Source organism: Hyperoodon ampullatus (assembly GCF_949752795.1).
Source record: "Hyperoodon ampullatus genome assembly, chromosome: X".
NCBI classification, from domain to species: domain Eukaryota; kingdom Metazoa; phylum Chordata; class Mammalia; order Artiodactyla; family Ziphiidae; genus Hyperoodon; species Hyperoodon ampullatus.
In genome coordinates this window covers 15,273,166-15,294,369 of record NC_136913.1, presented here as the reverse complement: position 1 = coordinate 15,294,369, position 21,204 = coordinate 15,273,166, and the positions used below count along the sequence as shown (strand labels likewise).

The following is a 21,204-nucleotide window of genomic DNA, read 5'->3' as shown; positions in this document are numbered from 1 at the left end:
GCTGAAGGGACATGCCCATATCCTTCACTGAACCCCTGCAGTCAGCAGATAAGTGCCCACTTTTTTTTAATCTGTTGTCAAAATCTCCATGCTAGGTATTGGCTGCTGCATTCCCTGGCGCTGACATGGAAGCTTCTACTCCCCTAAAATGCACTCTCCTTCCCACCTGGAACCGAAGCTGCCATACCCAGTCGTTGCTGGTAGTGTCATCCCATAACCATCTGCTCACCCTATTTCCTCTCCCACATTACTTGACCCCTGAGTGGCATCAGTGGTCTCTTAGCAGGTCTCAAGTCTAATCTGACAGCAGGAATCGGAAATGGACAGGAGAAAGTGACTGATTCCTCTGCTTAAAAGCTTTCAGGATGACCTATTGCCCAATAAAACAAACCCCACTCCTCCACCTGTCTTTTAGGGCCCTTATAATCCAGGCTCCTCCTTGGTCACTCATAGCAGGCTTCTGATAGCCCACATGCTCTCTCCTCATGGGTCAAGTTTGCGTCTTCTCCCCAGACCACCCTTCCTCTGATCCCAGCCCACTCAAATCCTACCCATCTGGGCTTCCCTGGTGGCACAGTGGTTGAGAATACGCCTGCCAATGCAGGGGACGTGGGTTCGAGCCCTGGTCCGGGAAGATCCCATATGCCGCGGAGCAACTAACCCCGTGTGCCACAACTACTGAGCCTGCGCTCTAGAGCCTGCAAGCCACAACTACTGAGCCCATGTGCCACAACTACTGAAGCCCGCACACCTAGAGCCCGAGCTCCGCAACACGAGAAGCCACTGCAGTGAGAAGCCCGCGCACCACAACAAAGACTAGCTCCCACTCGCCACAACTAGAGAAAGCCCACATGCAGCGACAAAGACCCAATGCTGTCAAAAATAAATAAAATTTTTTTAAAAAGTGCCTTCCAACAATGACAGAGGGCATGTGAACACCAGGCAACCCGTACCTGGCGTGGCCCTTCTACCAGCCTGCACGAAACAATCTTAACCTACCCCCGTCTCTTTCCCCTTGCTTCTCACTGCATGTTTTGAATTGATTTGATAAACCAAGTGATTTGAGCATCTTAGAAAATATGAATCCTTATTATAAGTATGCTAAGTATCACACAGTTTGAACATTTAAAGTGCTGTTTGTTAAATATCTTCATTCAGGTTTCGATCTGGAGGGCGAGAACCGTATCATCTAAGCCTTCATTCTGCACGCTGCCCCTAGCAGGCTCAGCAAAAGTCGGGTGGGGGCCACTTACTGACGGGCTCTAACAACTTCAGGGGTATGTCTTATGTTGAAAGAGATGCAAAAACACTACTCTATGCTGCGCGTAATGAAAGAAAGCCTATGGGTCCATTTCATATTTTATTTTATTTTTTTAAAGACTAACTTGATTTTTTTAAAATATTTATTTATTTGGTTGCACCAGGTCTTAGTTGCGGCAGGCAGGCTCCTTAGTTGCAGCATGCATGTGGGATCCAGTTCCCTGACCGGGGATGGAACCCAGGCCCCCTGCACTGGGAGCGCAGTCTTATCGACTGCACCACCAGGGAAGTCCCCATTTCATATTTTAAAGTTTGAGATCTATCAACAGACGTCCCTGTCGGTCCCATGGTCTGATCTCTATGGAGAGGTTTCAAGGTCCTTATTCATTAAGTGAGTGATTTCAGAGACAGGTGGAAGGGGCGGATCACATTCCACATTCCCTGAAGCCGAAATATTCCAAAAGAAAGCTGATCCATACTACAAGAAGCCAAACGATGTGAACTTTGCAGCAGAAACACTGACCTGCTCATTCATTCATTCATTCATTCACAGACACTTATTCAACAACACCAACATCCCAGACACTAGTCACTAGGGATACTCTGATGGTCAAACACATTCTTTTTCCCAGGAAGCCTGGAGTCCAGTGAGGGAGAAAGACGGGCAATCGCAAAACAGTGAGGTGTGAGCTGTGGTGAGACAGGGAACCCCGGAGCTCCGCGGCTGGGAGTCGGTCCACTGACCGCCCGCATCCGCACCACCTGGGGACTCGTCAGAAATACAGAAGCCCAGGCCCTACCCCACACCTAGTGAATCATCAAGTCTGGGAGTGAGGCTCAGGCATCTGGGATTTAACAAGCCCTCTAGATGATACAAAGCACACTCAAGTCTGAGAAGCAATGCTACAAAACATGCAGGGCAAGGCAAGCAAAAGGAACAGCATTTGCAAAGACACCTTAAAATGCCAGAAAATAGCCATCTCCTGAAAGTAGCTTGGTTGAGCTACATACAGATAGAATGGGCTGCCAGGGCAGAGGAGATGCGAGTGGAGTTGCCTCAAGACGGTCCAGACCAGAGGTCCTCAACCTTTTTGGCACAGGGACCAGTTTCGTGGAAGACAATTTTTCCACGGACCGGGGGCGTGGGGCGGGAAGAGGATGGTTCAGGTGGTAATGCGAGCGATGGGGAGCGGTGGGGAGCGGCAGATGAAGCTTCGCTCCCGAGCCCGCCACTTACCCCCTGCTGTGCGGCCCAGTTCCTAACAGGCCTCGGACCGCTACCGGTCCACAGCTCAAGGGTTGGGGACCCCTGGTCCAGACCATGAAGGTTCAGGTGCAGCAGGTTAAGGGCTTTAAACTGTATCTAGAAGACAATCGGGAGCCACAGGTAAGTATGACACAGGCCAAGGAAATAATCAGTTGTGAGCTGCAGAAAGATCACTTCAGTGAGGAGAGTGGAAGGGAAGACTAAAGGTCAGAAGACCAATTAAGGCCATATCGGCAACCCCGGCCAGAGGTCAAGGTGGCCCAGAGGTAGGGAGGGCTATGAGGGGAGTAAGAGAAAAAAGCCATAGGGCCCCCACCAGATGAAGGCCCATTCCAGCAGCGGGATGGCGGCTTGAGACCTCTCTGGCAGCAGCTAGGGGGACATCTCCTCCAAATGAACCCAAAAGGCAACCGTAACAAAGACCTGAAATCGGTCACCTAAGAGAGAATGTCTAATTGCAAAGACTGGAGGCACTGAGAGATGGGGGCGGGGGAACGATGGAGCCTTGGGCTTCCGAGGAGAAGCCGGAACCAGGAAGAGCCCCACCTCCACGTGCACCCAAGAGGCGCCCCAGTTCCACTCCAGCTGTAGTGGTTTGCTTGGCTGGGTGGAGATTTTTGCTACTTGGTGCCAATTTTGAGCTCTACCAGCGTTTTTAAGAAAATATAAAAGGAGGGAGAGAGAGAGAGAAAAAGAGAGCCAGAGAGAGAATCGTCCGCATCTGTGTGCTTAAGCCTCATACATATGGTTCATTATACAGTTTCTCTAGACACAGGAGAATTAGATTTGCTTATATTTAAAACATTCAAACCCTTGGTTTTGTTTCAAGTGAAATGCAAATATCTGGCACTGCAACTTGTTACCTCTGGGGAATACAGGCTGTTTATAATGAAAGAGACTTCAAAAGACTCATTAAAAAGTAATACTATTAATAAAATCCCAAAAGGTGACATTTACCCCTGAAGTATCTTAAAATCAAACATAGATGAAAAATATGAATTGCAAGGAGGCATTGTCAGGGAGAACTTAAGAAGGGGGTGTGTATTGTTTCAACCACAGAACATTTCTGTTTAGAATATAACCCTACCCTGGAGGCCTCCTGTCAATGCTGCCTTAGAGTCCAGCCATTTCACCTGAGGGTGCGATGATCTTTGTTAGAACAACATCCTTTTGGTGGCTTAGCAAATAAACTGTCTGGGGGAGGAAAACCTCCTAGCAAGCCCACAGTGACTCTGTGAGGATACCTCCCCTGCCAACGACCTTTTAGAAATAAGAACACCATACTGCGACCACTGATCAAAGCATGATCTCATGAGCAAAGATATGAGAAGAGGGCCTCCCTGGTGGCGCAGTGGTTGAGAGTCCGCCTGCCGATGCAGGGGATACGGGTTCGTGCCCCGGTCTGGGAGGATCCCATATGCCGCGGAGCGGCTGGGCCCGTGAGCCATGGCTGCTGAGCCTGCGCATCCGGAGCCTGTGCTCCGCAACGGGAGAGGCCACAACAGTGAGAGGCCCGCGTACCACAAAAAAAAAAAAAAAAAAAAGATATGAGAAGACTCAACCACCCTAAAGGGGAAGACTGGCTCACAGGCTGGTAAGACTAGACCATAGCCCACGTGACAATTAAGCTGCCTACAGAAAGATCCCGGGATTGATCCGTCATGGGGCAGAGAAAAAAGAAGAGTCAGGGAAGCAAATGATAGCCGTGCTTCTATGTGGGCTTATGGTGGTTGTCCTCTGACCACTCGCGCCCTACATGCCTGGTGTACGGGTGTCACCGAGTGGCTGTCCAGTCAGTAATGACATTTTCCAGCCCTTCCTGCAATTAGCCACAGCCATGCAACTGAGTTTCAGCCAATGCAGTGGGAGCGCAAGTGACCTGCACCACTGCCAGGCAGAGCTAGCACCCCATGGTCCTCCTCTATGCTTGTCCCCATCAGCCCACTGAGAAGGGGCGGCACAGCCACAGGACAGAAGCAGCCCTGTCGCCTGAATCACCAGGTGGGGGGAAGCTGCCTGCCAATCTGTGAGATGAGTGAGAAGCAGACCTGCTGTGGGAAGTCATTAAAATGCGGGCGTATTTGTCAGAGTGGCTGTTACTCCAACCAACCTACCCTTCAAGCGAGGCCCAAAGGAAAGGCACACCTGCCTAGCGCCAACAGCACAGCCACTCCTGCACTGAAGACGAAGCATGAAGCCATCTTCCTTTTGTAATCTGACCACCTAATGACCTGAGACCGCTCTGAGCCCAAAAAGCTTTCTAATTTGATTGCTCACGAGGACTATCTTCAGGGACAGCATGTGGATGCATCTTTACAGCTGTCTTTCTATGCTTGGTTAATATGAGTTTGATAGGAGATTCTCAGGGAGGAAGTACAGAGTAAAGAGAAAAGAGGGCTGTGGTAAAACTGGGAAAAACTGGGAAATGAGGAATGAAGAAAGGAGCTAAAGAAGGAGGTGGAGCTCTGCGATTTTGTTTTTCACATTCGACTGTTCCGTATCATACTCTATAGCCTCACTTATACTGTTTCCCACCTCACTCTCATTCTAACGTTAAGGCCCATGAGGACAGGAAATTTTGTCTATTCTGATAACAGCTATGCCCCAGAGCCTAGAAAAGTGCCTATCACATGGGAAACACTCAAAAGACGTTTGGCGAATAAGTGAACAAATAAAATAAACAAATGATGGGACAAGCTGTCAATTCTGACTCATAGACAGAACGGTTAACCTGAGCCCTCCTATAATGACTGGAGCTGAAGTTTCGATGCACTTACCAAACAACTGTCACCCAACAGTGTAAAGGCTGGACCCTCTCCCTTACCTATAAAATCAGAGGGGGAAGAAAACTTTTGTTTTCTTTTCCTTTTAAAATATTATAGATTCGCTGGAAGTTGCAATAAATAACTTCTGTTTTTACCGGTAGCAAAGTTAGTTACAATTAAATCCTAACAAAGCAGTTCAACTTTACCAGTTTCTTCGTGGAAATAAATTCACAAAGATGCCTTTAATCACATACTGCCAAACTTACTTAGGGATCTAATCTCAACAGCTTAGAAGGCTGAAGCCCAGACTATAGGAATCTCTGAGTCTAATGAGCAATGCACAGTTGCTGCTTATTATGATAAACTAAATTTTTTAGATGATCACCACAGACATCAGAGAATGTCAGATAACATGTATTCATTACGTGCCAGACACTGTAAGCACCTAATACACAGGATCTACTTTCATCTTCACAACAACCCTGCAAAGTAGGTCCCATTAGTCCCATTTTGCAGAACAGGAAACTGAGGATTAGGGAAGGGAAGTGACTTAACCAAGACCACACACCTAGTAAATGGTAGAGTCAGAACATGAACGGAGTCCAGAGTGTATATTCACTCAGCGAGCTCCGTGGTTCTCCCCCTTAACCATCCATCCACTCTTTAGCACCATTTCCTTTTAAGAACTAACCTCACTGTAGTGCCTAAAACACTGTCGCAATTCTGCAGATTGAGGATCTGAGTTGAGGATACAAATATCCCATACTTCCACTTCCCCCTCCATTACCTAGTTTAGTTGCAGATTTTGGCCAGTGAACTATTAAATCATACAGACAGAGCACCATCTTATTTCTCACATAACTTTTGCTTATAAGCATCTGGCATGTTTTCGCATCAGGAAAGCATCCTGTAGAGAGCCATACAATACAGATATTAAATCACTGCGCTGTTATTTTAGTATGTGGCACTAACACTATTTTGATTAACAAAAGAAATGCTTATGAGTAATCACTGTCTCCAATTCTTCCACCAGGAGCCAAGATCTCCTGCTCAGAAGCGCATTTTTCCTTTACGATTGTCAGGATTTTGCTCTCCGCTTAGAGGGGAAGAGCAAGAGAAAGCAAGAAAATCAGCAGTTAGAAGAGCATTGGATGAGGCTGCGGGCTTCCAGTGCTATTACACTAACGTGCCAGTCCCATCCTTGCTGATGAGGTCAAGGCTGCCTGTCTCTTCCCCACTGTCCTCCCCTTAACACTCAAGGCAGCCTGAGGTCAGATGGGAAACAGATGCACCAAGAACTCAGGCTGAATCCACAGAATGCTTTAGAGAGTGAGGCTACAGACTGGAGGCACAACAAGAGTGCGGGTTCTGGGGCTTCCCTGGTGGCGCAGTGGTTGAGAGTCTGCCTGCCAATGCAGGGGACAGGGGTTCGTGCCCCGGACCAGGAGGATCCCACATGCCGCAGAGCAGCTGGGCCCATGAGCCATGGCCGCTGAGCCTGCGCATCCGGAGCCTGTGCTCCGCAACGGGAGAGGCCACAACAGTGAGAGGCCCACGTACCGGAAAAAAGAAAAAAAAAAAAAAGAGTGCAGGTTCTGGAGGCAGACAGGTTTGGGTTCAAATCTGGGATGGTCACTTACTTCACTTCTGAGCCAACAGTTCCCCACCTACCTCTCCAGCCTCACCTCCCCACGACTCCAGGCTCCAGCCACACCAGCCCTCTTCCAGTACTCCATGCTACACAGGGCACAAGGGCTCACTAGACACGGGCTCCACCCCCTCTTAGCATAACGCCCTGCACTGCAGACAACGGCTACATAAAGGCTACACCTTCTGAACACCTCTGCTGCTAGAATGCTACACTGGAGTCAGGTTCCACTAAACATGCCCACAGAAAACAGATGAAGAACCGAGTCGCACGGTGAAAGAGGCAGGGAACAGAGCGTTCACTTTGCCAGCCTTAGTCATGCAGGTGGGGCACCAGGGCGAAAGCTAGGGCAGCAGTTGCCCCATTCCACAGCTCTGCTCACGGCAGAGGCGCGGCTTCCTTAGCCACCAGTTCTGCTGTGGGGTTTGGGAATTGCTCCTGCAATCTAAGAACACAGTCTGAATTTTCAGTCCTTCCAAAGAGTTGGCAGGCTCTCCACACCCCTTATTATAAATCCCTATTTGCTTCAGCTAGTCAGAGTAGATTCTGGTCTCAACACTGAAGCATGCCCTTTGTCCAGACTTTTCCTGGGGCGTGAGACACCCCTCTCGTCACGTCCCAGCACCATCCCTCCAAGTCCTCCTTCACAGCTTAGTCCAGCATCACTTCTTCAGGGAAGCCTCCCTTCACTTTCCAGCCCCAGGGCCGATTTCTCTGTTATATGCTATCCAACTGCTCTCTTGCCTTCAGGGCAATTGTTAGTTTTCCATTATACATGCAGAGGCAGGATCATGTGATTCCCATCCATCTCCCCTGCTCGACTGCTCCTCGACAGCAGGGACCATGTTTGTCATCCTCAGGGCACGCTGGCATGGCGGCTGACCCACAGAGGCCACTTAGTAAGTACTTCCCAATGGATGAGTCAAGAACACAATCTGGCAGGCAGTCTACCCTGCAATCAAGACTGCTGGGAGGACGAAAGGGCACAGACTAGTGAAGAGGACGGCACAGCACGGGGTCCAGAGAAGCACTCTGTCGGTAGTGACTCTTGCTGGGACACATGATCGGGAGCATGACACCGCCTGCTGCCCTGAGATCGGGGGATACTGATGCGCTTAGGGGTAAAATGGTGCCCCTGTAAGGGAGCCTTTCCTGTTCACACCACACTATCTAATGAGACCAAAGGGTCCTAGGAAACAAACACCACACTCCCTTCCAGCTTTACAAAGTACTCTCTGACACCAGGAGTTCAACTGGGTGTTTTCAGTTATATCCAAGAGGCTAATTCAGAGGCACCCTGTCTACCAAATCAGTGTGGGCCCTAGCTACTAGCAGGAAAGTTCTGGACACCATAAGCCTTTAATGAAATGCTCACAGCTGGGGTGGAAAAGCAACACTGACCCCACAAATAAAATGTGCTTATTTGCTATCATCTAACCAACCTGTCTAATCACATGGATGCTAGAATCCTAATGTGTACCAGCCTACCATTCTTACATTCCCCACCGCCTCTAAGCATGGATTCTGAAAGGCCTTAAAGGCGGCACCCCAATCAGTCATGATATTTACTCGATCAATATCTTTGTCCCATAAACATCCTTCAATCTCTATCCCAGACACCCTCCTCTTATATCCTAGAGTCACATTTCTTTCAACGATCCAGTATCTCTTCACTATTCTCATCTCATAACACAGAACATTTTTGCCTTTCACGTAGAAGTGTCTCCCAGTGAAGAAACCAGGTGACTGCCATCACTTTAATCATTAAGAAGTGTAGGTACATGGGGAGCACCTGGGGAATACCATAAGCGACAACTACAAAAGATTTAGACTGAGAAAAGTAAATTTCAGTATCATTCAATAAAACGTTTCAAAAATAAGGGATAGAAAATCTGAAAAAGAATTATAAGTAGATGAAGGGAATAAGTAGGAAAAAGAGGCTGGATGCTATGAAAAATAGGACCTCTTTGTGGTAATAACAGTGACCACTGGGATATCTGTGTGTTCTAGGTAGATTTGGGGAAGCAGAACACATCAACCTTTCACCCCTTAGGAGATGACCAAACTCCATCTAGGGTTTCAAATCAAATAGGGAGTGAATCTGGTAAAACAAGATGTCAAACCGAGAACAAGTCACGTGCATTCCAACAAATTTTATCAACCAGTTCTTCCTGTTACACACAAACACACATATACCCTCTCCCTCCCTCCCTGCTGTCCCTCCCTCCCTCCTCCTCCTCCCCGCTTTCCCCTCACCCTTCCATTTCAGTCAGAGGAAGAGAATTTAGTTGTCTGAGCAATGCTGAGAGGTGTACACACACACACACACACACACACACACACACACACTCTGTGTTGACATTTACCATCCCTAAAACAGAAAATTTTCCCAGCCCTAATCTCTAGCCATAAGCTAATTCAACTTTACTGCCATAAAGGTAGAAACAAGAAATCAGTGCCACTGGGCCTGGGGCACTCCAGAACGAAAAAGAAGTGGGGTCCCTAACCTCCTCTAAGGGCATCAGGGGCCCAGGACCTCCTCTCGACCACACAAAAGAAGTGGTAATTAAAACTACACCAAGATTTCATTTTTCACCTATCAGATTTGCCAAGATCCCTAAGTTTCTTAGCACACTGCGTTTGCATGGGTATGAGAAAATACACACTTTCATACATTTGTTAATAAGTGTGTAAATGGGCACCGCCTCCAATTTGAAAATCTCTACCAAAAATTTAAAATGTGTAGCCATTTCACCCAATTATTCCATTTCTAGGAACTATTCCTACATATATACAAACACTGTGATTGCAAGTCCTAGCTATTGATCAGAGGGGACTGGTTACATGGTTTCTGGCAGATGTACACAAGGAAATACTATGCATTCGACAAAACCGAAAAGATGAGGACATACTCTATGTACTCTTACAGACTGTTATTAAAGCTTATTGATAAGGAAAAAAATGCAAAGTGCACAACAGATGTATAGTACGCTACCACACATGTAAAAAAAGTGGAACTATATATTTTGCATATATTATATATAATTACACAAGAATACCTATATTCACTTGTATATGCATAAAATAATCCTCTAATGATACAAAAGAAATGGGTCATGTCAAGTGCCTTGGGATGGGGAACTGGATGGCTGGGAGAAAGAGTGGGAAGGATACTTTTCTCTCTGTAGCCTTTTGTATCTTTTGAATTTTTTACATTTAAAAAAAAATTTTAATTGCTCTAAAGAACAACAGTATTTGAAAGCTCACAGCCCATGATCCAATAAAATAACAGCGTGGTGTTTACTGCAGAATCTGAAACAAGCAACCAAAATCTTCGAGCGCTTTGGCTGCCGCCTAGTGAGGAGGGAGATCATCACTAGGCGGTATTTGGGCTCCAGCCACTCGGGAGAACGGCACGTAGTCGGCCTGCAGCCTGAGGACTAGTGGAAGTGGCCCGGTGCTGGAGGAGACGCGGGGAGCTTCACAGGGGGCAAAGTCAGAGCTCGCAGAAAAGGGGCGAGGGGAAAGATTCCAAAGTGAGGGGGAAAGGCCTGAGGCCCTACTGGAAAAAAAACCAACCCACACACAGAGCGTGGGGGTGTTCATTTCTTTCACCACCCATGACACGGTCTTTGCTACTTAGAACCACACCAAAAGGACCAAAGGAGCAGACAGTACCCATCTCTGGCCATAAGTACCTACGGGGCAGGGTAGGGGGGCATGGCAAGAAATTGAGATTGAGTGAGAATGAGGGGAAAAAGGACACAACTAAGTTAAATACATGTTTTTCAAGTTTCAGACTTTTTAGATTTATATGGTGGCTGGCTACCAATGTGTAACATCTCCTCCTATACCTGTTCATCAGAAAACTTTCACCGAAAACATAGCCAAACCCCCAATTAGAATGGCACGGTGATAAAGTTCTCTAAATTCTGTTTGTCATTATTTTGTCTTTGAAATAAGAAGAGCAGCAAGTATTGAGAATTTGCCCCCCAAAAGACTGTTAAGTTCATCCTTCCATAAAGAGAAAAAAAAAATCACAGCACATATGTTTTGGGTTTAAAAAGTAAGTGTGTTTGGTTTAAAATAAAAGATATTTTTTAGTGGGATCTGGCTGGAAGGATATTTCATTTCCCAAACCAGTCTCCCTAAAGCCAGGTAAAGGTATACTGCATATATTAGATACGTAAGAATACTTGTATTTGCTCACATACGCATAAAACATTCCCGGGATAATACAAAACAAACAGACCACACTGGCTGCCTTTGGGATGGAAAACCAAGAAAGATCAGACGCCCATCCCTCCAGCTGAACCTCACAGATAAATGAGCGGACGAGCAATGAACTGCTTTTTAAGAATGAAAAATGGAAACCTCACAGGTACAAGAAATATTAGAAAGTTCTCACACTTCTTGTTATCAATGGAGAAAAAGCATAGATGAATTGAGACAAAGGAGGAAGCCCGGAAGGCAAGACCGAGGCTGAAGAGTAAGGTTCCCACGCAGAGAACACTGACTGTGCGGGAAACACTGGGCAGCTCTGCGGGGCCTGCTATGGCTACTGGGGTGCGCAGGGGCCCGACGCCAGCGCCCCAAGAGCCGCGGGTGATCTGCTGGGAGCAGTGGGCAGAGAGGGACAGGCTTCAATCAAGGGGGCAGGAGGATCACATTCGTGTTTTTTAGGATGATTTTTGTCCAAGACGAGGATAACAGATTTGAAGAGGCCAGTGGTGGAAGCAGGAAGAAAGAGTCAGAGGCTGACAGAGTAGATTAGGTGACAGAGGGCAGCATGACCTGAGGAAGTGCAGAGAAACGGACAATGGAGAGAGGTATTTAGAAAGTGATATGGCTAGGGCCTCCCTGGTGGCGCAGTGGTTGAGAGTCCGCCTGCCGATGCAGGGGATACGGGTTCGTGCCCCGGTCTGGGAGGATCCCATATGCCGCGGAGCGGCTGGGCCCGTGAGCCATGGCCGCTGAGCCTGCGCATCCGGAGCCTGTGCTCCGCAACGGGAGAGACCACAACAGTGAGAGGCCCGCGTACCGCAAAAAAAAAAAAAAAAAAAAAAAAAAAAGAAAGTGATATGGCTAGTACTCGGTAGCCGATGGGCAGACGGGATGGGAGGGGCATCAGAAAGAGCGAGCCGTGTGCTGGCCCACGTGCCAGGGGCGTGGAGCCAGGGGTGGGAGGGTGAGAACTGCTTTTGTGGGAAAAGACGTGTTTAAAGTGACAGTGGGGGGACTTCCCTGGTGGTCCAGTGGCTGAGACTCCGTGCTCCCAGTTCAGGGGGCCCATTTCAATCCCTGGTCGGAGAACTGGATCCCACATGCATGCCTCAACCAGGAGTTCACATGCCGCAACTATCATTAAAAAAAAAAAAAAAAAAAGGATCCCACATGCCACAACGAAGATTCTGCATGCGGCAACAAAGATCCCACGTACCGCAACTAAGACCTGGGGCAGATAGATAGATAGATAGATAGATAAATAGATAAATAGATAGATAAATAAATAAATAAATAAATATTAAAAAACAAAAAAAAGTGACAGTGGGACATTCGAGTGAAGATATCTGGCAGGTGGTACGATGTGGCCATCAGGCTCCATGTAGCTAAATAGTAACAGAGTGAGAACTAGACCCAGGGATCCCCAACACACAAGGGGCAGGTGAAGGAGGGAAACTGAAATAAAAAGCTTAGCAAGAGGCAGTCACAGAAGCAGGAGACAAACCAGGAGAGGACAGTGGGAGCAGGAGGGTCAATTCTAAACCCACGCCAGCAATATCACAAACGACTACGTGACCCACATGGTTAGGATCACTTGTGAACAGTAAACCACAAAATGACCTATCAACACACCACGACAGAGAAGCAGGAAAGAATATTTACCATTTCTTTACACACCACTGTCAACCACCCACCAACATAGGATGTGCTCAGTATCTGAAATTTCAAGGGGAAAAACATCCAACACCTGAACGAAAAAAATCAAAATTCCGAAAACATTAAGACTGTTCATTCCAATGTCTGGGACTGAATTCCACATAAGCACCTGTGAAATGACAAGCCCATGAGCTGCAACACTGCTGACCCAGAGTCCCTAAAAGCCTTCCCCCGTTCCCAGAGGCCACCCCTCTTCCAATCAGGCAGGAAGGACTTGAATACAAGGCCACAGAGGAAGCTAGGAGAGAGCGAGGCTGCCATCAGCCCGTGCACGTGGCAACATGGGGAATGAGTGAGCCCGGCCCAGCCTAGCATCACACCCAATCCCTATTAATCCCCTACCACCAAAATCTTCCACTTTACATCCTCTCATCTACATGGCTAACTCAGGTTGGCATTTTGCTGTCTGGGACATGGAGTTCAGCCAAACCAAGTTGAAAGGAGTAAGAAGGAAACCTAAGAACTGAAGAAAGAAAAACACATCAGCCATGAAAACCACAGACTGCTGTCCCAAAAAAGGCCCCTTGCTCTCATCTTAAACAGAAGGCAATGCTCCAAACAGGAGGGGGGACCTCCACTGACACCAAACAAACATTAAGGGAATCAGACTGCTGCAGAGTATTACAATGGTCTGTTAAATCCATTCCAGCTCATTCGTGTTACAGAAAAGAGAAGGAACTTGCCCAAGGGCATGCAGAGTCTGCCTGGACCTGGGTGAGAACGTGTCTGGCTTTTCTGCACAATCCCGTGAGTCCTTCTAATGGCCAATGGCTGCCAAATACTTCTATCCAGCCCCAGCTCTCCCCAGAGCTCCAGCCCCATATATTCTACCAACTCCTCGACACCTCCTCTTGGCTGTCTCTAAGGCTCAAATTCCAATATGCAACACTGATCTCATGATCTTGCCTCAATACTCCCAACACGAGCTTTTCATTCAGGGCTTCTAGGCTTAACAGATGACATCACCATCCATGCGGTTCCTGAGACAAAGGCCAGGAAATCATGTCCAGTGTTTGAACTCTAGCCCTACCAGGTCCTAGCTGTGACCTTAGGCAAACTAAGTAAGGTCTTTATACTTCAGGTTTTGTCATCTGAAAAATGGGATAATGACAGGAATTACTTCATAAGATAGCTCTGAGCACTGCAAGAGAGGTGTATAAAGTGCTAAGCTCATAGAAAACATCTTTGTATGCACAGCTCCCTCTACCCTCTCGCCTGCTCTCCCCTGCCCCACCCCCCACCTGGTTAACATGGTTCAACCCTTTCCCTTTCAACTCGAGAGTGACTCCCCTCTGTAAGCCTTCGTTGATCAGTCCCTGGCTGCCAAGGCCAGGACCTAAATTCCTGCCGCCATTTTTCATCCTCAAAGCACACTGTAATTTCCACTCACCACATATCATAATTATATATTTACTTTGTGATGGTCTGATCAATGGCCATCTCCTCCAATAGTCTATAAGCTCCATGAGGGCAGGGACTGGATGTGTTATACCTCATTTTTGTATTCTCAACACAATACCTGGCACTTAATAGGTATTTAGTAAACATTAGTTGCTTGAAGCGCTCAAGAAGCACGTTTACCAGCAGAAAAACAGACCTAGAGATTAGAAGAGAAGTCCCAGGACACCAATCCAAGTGAGAGCCCATGGCCATCTTAGCCAGGTGGCTACGCAGAAAGGGCCCAGTGAGCCCCATCCAACCATGGCGAGGCTTGGGATTTACTGCTTGTTTGCCCGTCATTCTAACAGTTCAGGATGTGGTCTCCACAGCACTAGAACAGACTCTGCAGAAACATGCATGGCCACACCTCACAGATTTTTTACATGAATCCCAGTCCCTCCGATACCTTTCCTAATGTAACCATCACTCCACAGTGGGTGTGATTCTCATGTTTAAAAACACGTATTTTTGTACCACAGGACCTCTAAATGCAGCCAACTACTCCATCTGCGGCTCAGCTGAAGAAACAACTGTCTGTTCCAACTTGGGGGTAAAGCTGAGCTCTACTGGACCGAGGAGAGAATGGCATCTTGGCTCCCCAATGTGGTACCAATAAGGGATGTTCAGGAATATTTTTACTACACCCTATGTTTATTTACACAGCAACTCTAGAACCTAGTCTCCTTGTAACATGGGACTCTAACGTACATAGGAAAGTATTTGAAAGAGCAGGTTTTGACATTGGGCAGGCCTGGTTCGAATTCTGGCTCTGCCACTTACTAGTTATGAATGAAACCTTAGACCCATATGACTTGACCTCTCTCGGCCAGTTACCTCATCTACACTAAGAGATACAACAATACCTAGATCTGATAGTTGGAGGAAGAATTATACACAATGCACAGCATATGGCTATATATATTTATCTATCATCTTTAAGAAAATTCTTTGTACACAGAGTTCTACCTCAGAAGTTAAGTTCTGTACCACGCCTAACACAGAGCCCCACCCATCCCCAGAGGCTATAAAGTGAACACCTCAACCTCCCTTTGCCTTGTTTATTCTCTTCTAGAATACCAGCCCACTTCTTTATGGGTCTATCTGACATCACCCGTCTATTTTGAGAACTCTCTGAGCATAAATGATCCTTCTTCCTAAGTTGGACAACTGAAATGTTATACAAACCACCCTACTTCCTCTTGTCTTTAGAATCAAACAGCCAATCCAGTTTTCTCAGGGTTTTTCTCATGCTGACATACACATACACCCTTTTTTGGGACTATGACTTCACCAGCATAGGACTCAGAGGTACTATACAAGATAACAGTTGCAGACACGGGGGAAAAAAGTAAGAGCTCTTTATCCAAAGGAAACACTGGAGAAAGGGAAGCTGAAATTTGCTAAGTTGTGGTGTAGCCAGGAGAAACTGGGAGATCACTTGTGCTTCTGCCATATTGTATCGATTACAAACAGGAAACTAGTTGCTGCCACTTGTAAAATAACTGTTCTCCAAACAGCATTGAACTAGGCACTGAGAGAAAATACAGGAGAACCACCTCTGCCTTCCAAAGCTTGCAGTGTAACTGGAGGCACAAAACAAAATGGGCAATAGCGAACTATGCACTGAATAAGTAATATTAAAGAATAAGGCAGAGATAAGATAGGCTGTTTTGGAAAAAGTAGAGGCCTCCTGAAGGAGGTGCCTACTGATTAAGCAGATAAAGGCGGAAGGGCATTTTAGACATACCAAAGATTAAGAACCAGCCTGGATAGTCTAGAGACACTGAGAAGGGGAGAAACACACACAGTAGAAAAGATTTAGGAAAATACACAAGCAACAGAACAAAAGTACAATATTTGCATTAGGGGGCAGTTTTATGTCCTCCTTACAAAAACAAAACAAACAAACAAAAACAGGGCCATCAAAAAGCCATACCCCCGAAGTCTCCCACTGGCATAACCCCACAGCGGCGTCACTTACCCGGATAAGGGAAGCCTGATGCCGAAGGGGTTTGGCTCCTGGGCCCCCCAACGAGGGTCCCTCAGGCTGGACAAGGGGCTGTCTAGCTTCATAAGCAGCTGAAACAGCAGGAGGGAAAGTTAGCATGGTAGACAAAGATTCCACCCCAAAATTATGATTTCACACACAAATTGCTACAGTGTCTGCTTTTCAGGGAAGAATTAGCAAAAGAATTAGAGTTTACAGGGACAGGGCAATCTAAGACAAACAAACCTTGGTGCCCCTGGGTACAATTTAACTGAACAATCTAAAGACAGTCACCCAATTCATGATAAGGCAGGAAAATATTTATATCAGGTTAAGATTAGGAATAAATTAGAAAGGTGGAATGGTGTGAACCTAAATTGGGATAAAAAATAATGAGAGTAGTTAAAAAAGTGCCATGTTTTAAGTGTTCAAATTCTAAATATAAGGTAAATTCTATATATACCCTGCTATTTAAAAGGCTTCATTCATCATCCATACCCCCAAAGAAGCAAGAAAAGGAATATGCATTTTGAACATTAAGAATCAACATTGTCATTTATTTTGTTTTATTTTTTTTAATACTTTTTTATTTATTTATTTGACTGCATTGGGTCTTCCTTGCTTTGCGCGGGCTTTCTCTAGTTGCGGCGAGCAGGGGCTACTCTTCGTGGCAGTGTGTGTGCTTCTCATTGTGGTGGCTTCTCTTGTTGAGGAGCACAGGCTCTACGCACGTGGGCTCATTAGTTGTGGCTCCTAGGCCCTAGAGTGCAGGCTCAGTAGTAGTGGCACACGGGCTTAGTTGCTCCGCGGCATGTGGGATCTTCCCGGACCAAGGCTCGAACCCGTGTCCCCTGCATTGACAGGCGGATTATTAACCGCTGCGCCACTAGGGAAGCCCCTATTTTGTTTTATTTTTGAAAATAAATGCCACTGTCATCTTTTCCTTAACATAAAGAATGTAAAACCAAGTAGAGAAAACTACAAAAAGGAATAAATGCATTTTATATTTATTATTTTATCACTTAATAACCAAACTAAAAATAATTTTGCTACCTTTAAGAAAAGGTTTTAAGCCACCAAAATGAATGCATTTTTTCATTCCTTTTATTTCCAGAACAGTTAATAACGACCTTGCCAATATGGTAGGAAAACAGTTAAATGTAACCAGGTAGTATTCAGCTCCAACAGAAAGGAGAAATTATCACTTAAGATGAAACCATTTCTGATCTCTGTGGGTTAGCAGTTCAGGTTTTTGGAAGTATATAAACAAGTAAAATGCCTTTTTTCTGTAGCTTCTTATAAATAAAATTAGGTAGAGACAGCAGAGCAGCCTATTATGGCAACACCTTCAGCATACTTTGAACTTTTTAAAATAAAGAAGGTATAACAGCACGTTAAGAACAACAAACCACTCTTGGCTCACAACTGTTCTTTGTATTTCCTCCGAGGAACTGGAACACAGTATTATAACACATTAAATTACATTAAAACATCAAAATCACTGCCTGGCAAACCATGACGTGGATTTTCTGACCCTGCTAAGAATGTATTAAAAATACAAAACCTGCAAAAGAAACATACACAGAGAGCACATAGTCCAAATCTTAAATAAGTCTCACATGGTAAGCAGGTGTTGCCCTCAAAGAAGGATTTTTAAGATCATCCCATTTTGATGGAACATCAAATTTAACTCCTGTCGGAAGGCTTGAACCACAGCAAACTGTACCACGGCTGGGATACCAGTGGTCATGAGCTTCTCCTGGGAAGCTGACCTCACATGCCTCTGCCCCTGGCTCCCCTCAGAGGGAGGGAGCTTCTACTGCTCAGGAGGGACACGTGTGGAGGGAGGCTGCCTGGCCCATGGCTCCAGTCCCTCACTGACAAGAGTCTTCCTTCCCTTGGAAGAGACAAACACATCTTATCAATAAGGCTTGAACACTCAGCCGCATGGTGGGTCATTTTTGGAGAAGCCTGGCCTCAATGGCAGATTTTCTCTTCCTACTACTGTGGGAAGCCTGAGTTGTCCACACCTGCCTGTGACTGGAAAGATGAGTGTCTAAAGCCCTCTGGTCACAAATCTTAGACACGTGCTCCAATCAGCTCTACTGGTACCAAGCTGATATTCAGGCCACCATCAGTCTGACTCCTGCCTCGCTCCTCAACTGAAGCTGAACTCAGGAGGTAAAAAGGTAAAAGGTAAAAGGCTCGTTGCCTCTACTCTCCTTCCTCCCAAATAAAGCCTGAAACATGCAACTCAATGCAAAACAAACAATTCTTAGATCCCCTTATAAGAGGTTGAATAAGGAACTAGAAGTACCCCCTTTCTCCAAGGGGAGGAGTATAAAATGAACCCTAAAGATTTCATCACTCTGAGATTCAGTGTCAAACTAAAACAGAGACCACAACTAACTGCCCCATAAAGACTCCCCATCTGCAGTCACCCAATGAATGATATCCAGAAGGTGACTTTCAAGAATGCTTAAGAGCTTCAAAAATAAAACGGGGGCTTCCCTGTTGGCACAGTGGTTGAGAGTCCTCCTGCCGATGCAGGGGACACGGGTTCATGCCCCGGTCCGGGAATATCCCACATGCCGTGGAGTGGCTAGGCCTGTAAGCCATGGCTGCTGAGCCTGCGCGTCCGGAGCCTGTGCTCTGCAGCGGGAGAGGCCACAACAGTGAGAGGCCCGCGTACCACAAAAAAAATAAATAAATAAAATAATAAAAATAAAGCGGGTGCCAGATTCTAGAAACACAAAAGGAAATACAAGGGAATACCTGAGCACCTACAATGTGCCATGAATTGTGCTAGGAAGAGATGTTTATATAACATTCCTCGTTTCATCCACAGAGCAAACCTCTGAGGCAGAGATTATTCCATTTCACAGATAAGGGAAACTGAGGCTAAGAAAAGCAAAATACCCATAGTCACAGAGGCTAGAAATGGACAGAAATGAGAAATGTAGGCCCACTAAGTCTACCTTTAGGGCCAGGAGACGGACATCACAGCCCATGCTCTTAAGTGAGAAGATACCTAGAATTTACACATCAGAATAAGATGTGTAAGAAAAAGTAGAACAGACATTGATTTTAAGATAAGACATTAGATATCAGAAGAAACAGGTAAAAAGAGTCAAAAGTAGTTGCCTCTGCCTAGAAGGAACATACCTCAACGTAATAAAGCTCATATAAGACAAACGCACAGCTAACATCATACTCAATGGTGAAAAGATGAAAGCATTTCCTCTAAGATCAGGAACAAGACAAGGATGCCCACTCTCACCACTTTTATTCAACATAGTTTTGGAAGTCCTAGCCATAGCAATCAGACAACAAAAAGAAATAAAAGGAATCCAAATTGGAAAGGAAGAAGTAAAACTGCCACTGTTTGCAGATGAATTGATACTATACATAGAGAATCCTAAAGCTGCCACCAGAAAACTATAAGAGCGCATTAGTGAATTCAGTAAAGTAGCAGGATACAAAATTAATATGAAGAAATCTGTTGCATATCTATACACTAACAATGAAGTATCAGAAAGAGAAATTAAGTAAACAATCTCATTTACTATCACATCAAAAAGAACAAAATACCTAGGAATAAACCTACCTAAGGAGGCAAAAGACCTGTACTCAGAAAACTATAAGACACCGATGAAAGAAAACGGAAGACGACACAAACAAATGGAAATATATACCATGTTCTTGCACTGAAAGAATCAATACTGTTAAAATGACTACACTACCCAAGGCAATCTACAAATTCAATGCAATCCCTATCAAATTACCAATGGATTTTTCACAGAACTAGAACAAAATTTTTTTTTAATTTGTATGGAAACACAAAAGACCCCAAACAGCCAAAACAATCTTGAGAAAGAAGAATGGAGCTGAAGGGCTTTCCTGGTGGCACAGTGGTTAAGAATCTGCCTGCCAATGCAGGGGACATGGATTCGAGCCCTGGTCCGGGAAGATCCCGTATGCCATGGAGCAACTAAGCCCGTGAGCCACGACTACTGAGCTTGCGCTCTAGAGCCCGCGAGCCACAGCTACTGAGCCCTCGTGCCGCAACTACTGAGCCCGTGCACCTAGAGCCTGTGCTCTGCAACAAGAGAAGCCACCACAATGAGAAGCCCACGCACCGCAACGAAGAGTAGCCCCCACTCGCCGCAACTAGAGAAAGCCCACGTGCAGCAACGAAGACCCAATGCAGCCAAAAATAAATAAATAAATGTATTTTTAAAAAAAGAATGGAGCTAGAGGAATCACATGTCCTCACTTCAGACTATACTACAAAGCTACACTCATCAAAACAGCATGGAACTGGCACAAAAACAGACACATAGATCAATGGAACAGGATAGAGAGCCCAGAAATAAACCCATGCACTTATGGTCAATTAATCTATGACAAAGGAGGCAAGAATATACAGTGGAGAAAAGACAGTCTCTTCAATAAGTGGCGCTGGGGAAAGTAGACAGCTACCTGTAAAAGAATGAAATTAGAAAATTCTCTAACACCATACACAAAAATAAACTCAAAATGGATTAAAGACCTAAATATAAGACCAGATACTATAAAACTCCTAAAGGAAAACATAGGCAGGACACTCTTTGACATAAATCAGAGCAATATATTTTTGGATCTGTCTCCTAGAGTAATGGAAACAAAAACAAAAATTAAAAAATGGGACCTAATTAAACTCAAAAGCTTTTGCACAGCAAATGAAACCGTAAACAAAATGAAAAGACAACCTGTGGAATGGGAGAAAATATCTGCAAACAATGTGACTGACAAGGGCTTAATTTCCAAAATATACAAATAGCTCATACAGCTCAATATCAAAAAAACAAACAACCCAATAAAAAAATGGGCAGAAGACCTAAATAGACATTTTTCC

General features: G+C 45.6%; 1 protein-coding gene across 9 annotated transcripts in view; it reads right to left on the bottom strand.

Moving 5' to 3' along the window:
* REPS2 (RALBP1 associated Eps domain containing 2) overlaps positions 1–21,204 on the bottom strand; it is a gene marked incomplete at its 5' end in the record, with an annotated part of 231,265 nt that overhangs the window by 122,458 nt on the left and 87,603 nt on the right. For all 9 annotated transcript variants that reach the window (XM_079727343.1, XM_079727345.1, XM_079727349.1 and 6 more), the window contains one exon: positions 16,302–16,399. In XM_079727343.1, the coding sequence (XP_079583469.1) occupies positions 16,302–16,399 (98 nt within the window). The remainder of the gene's footprint in view (positions 1–16,301; positions 16,400–21,204) is intronic.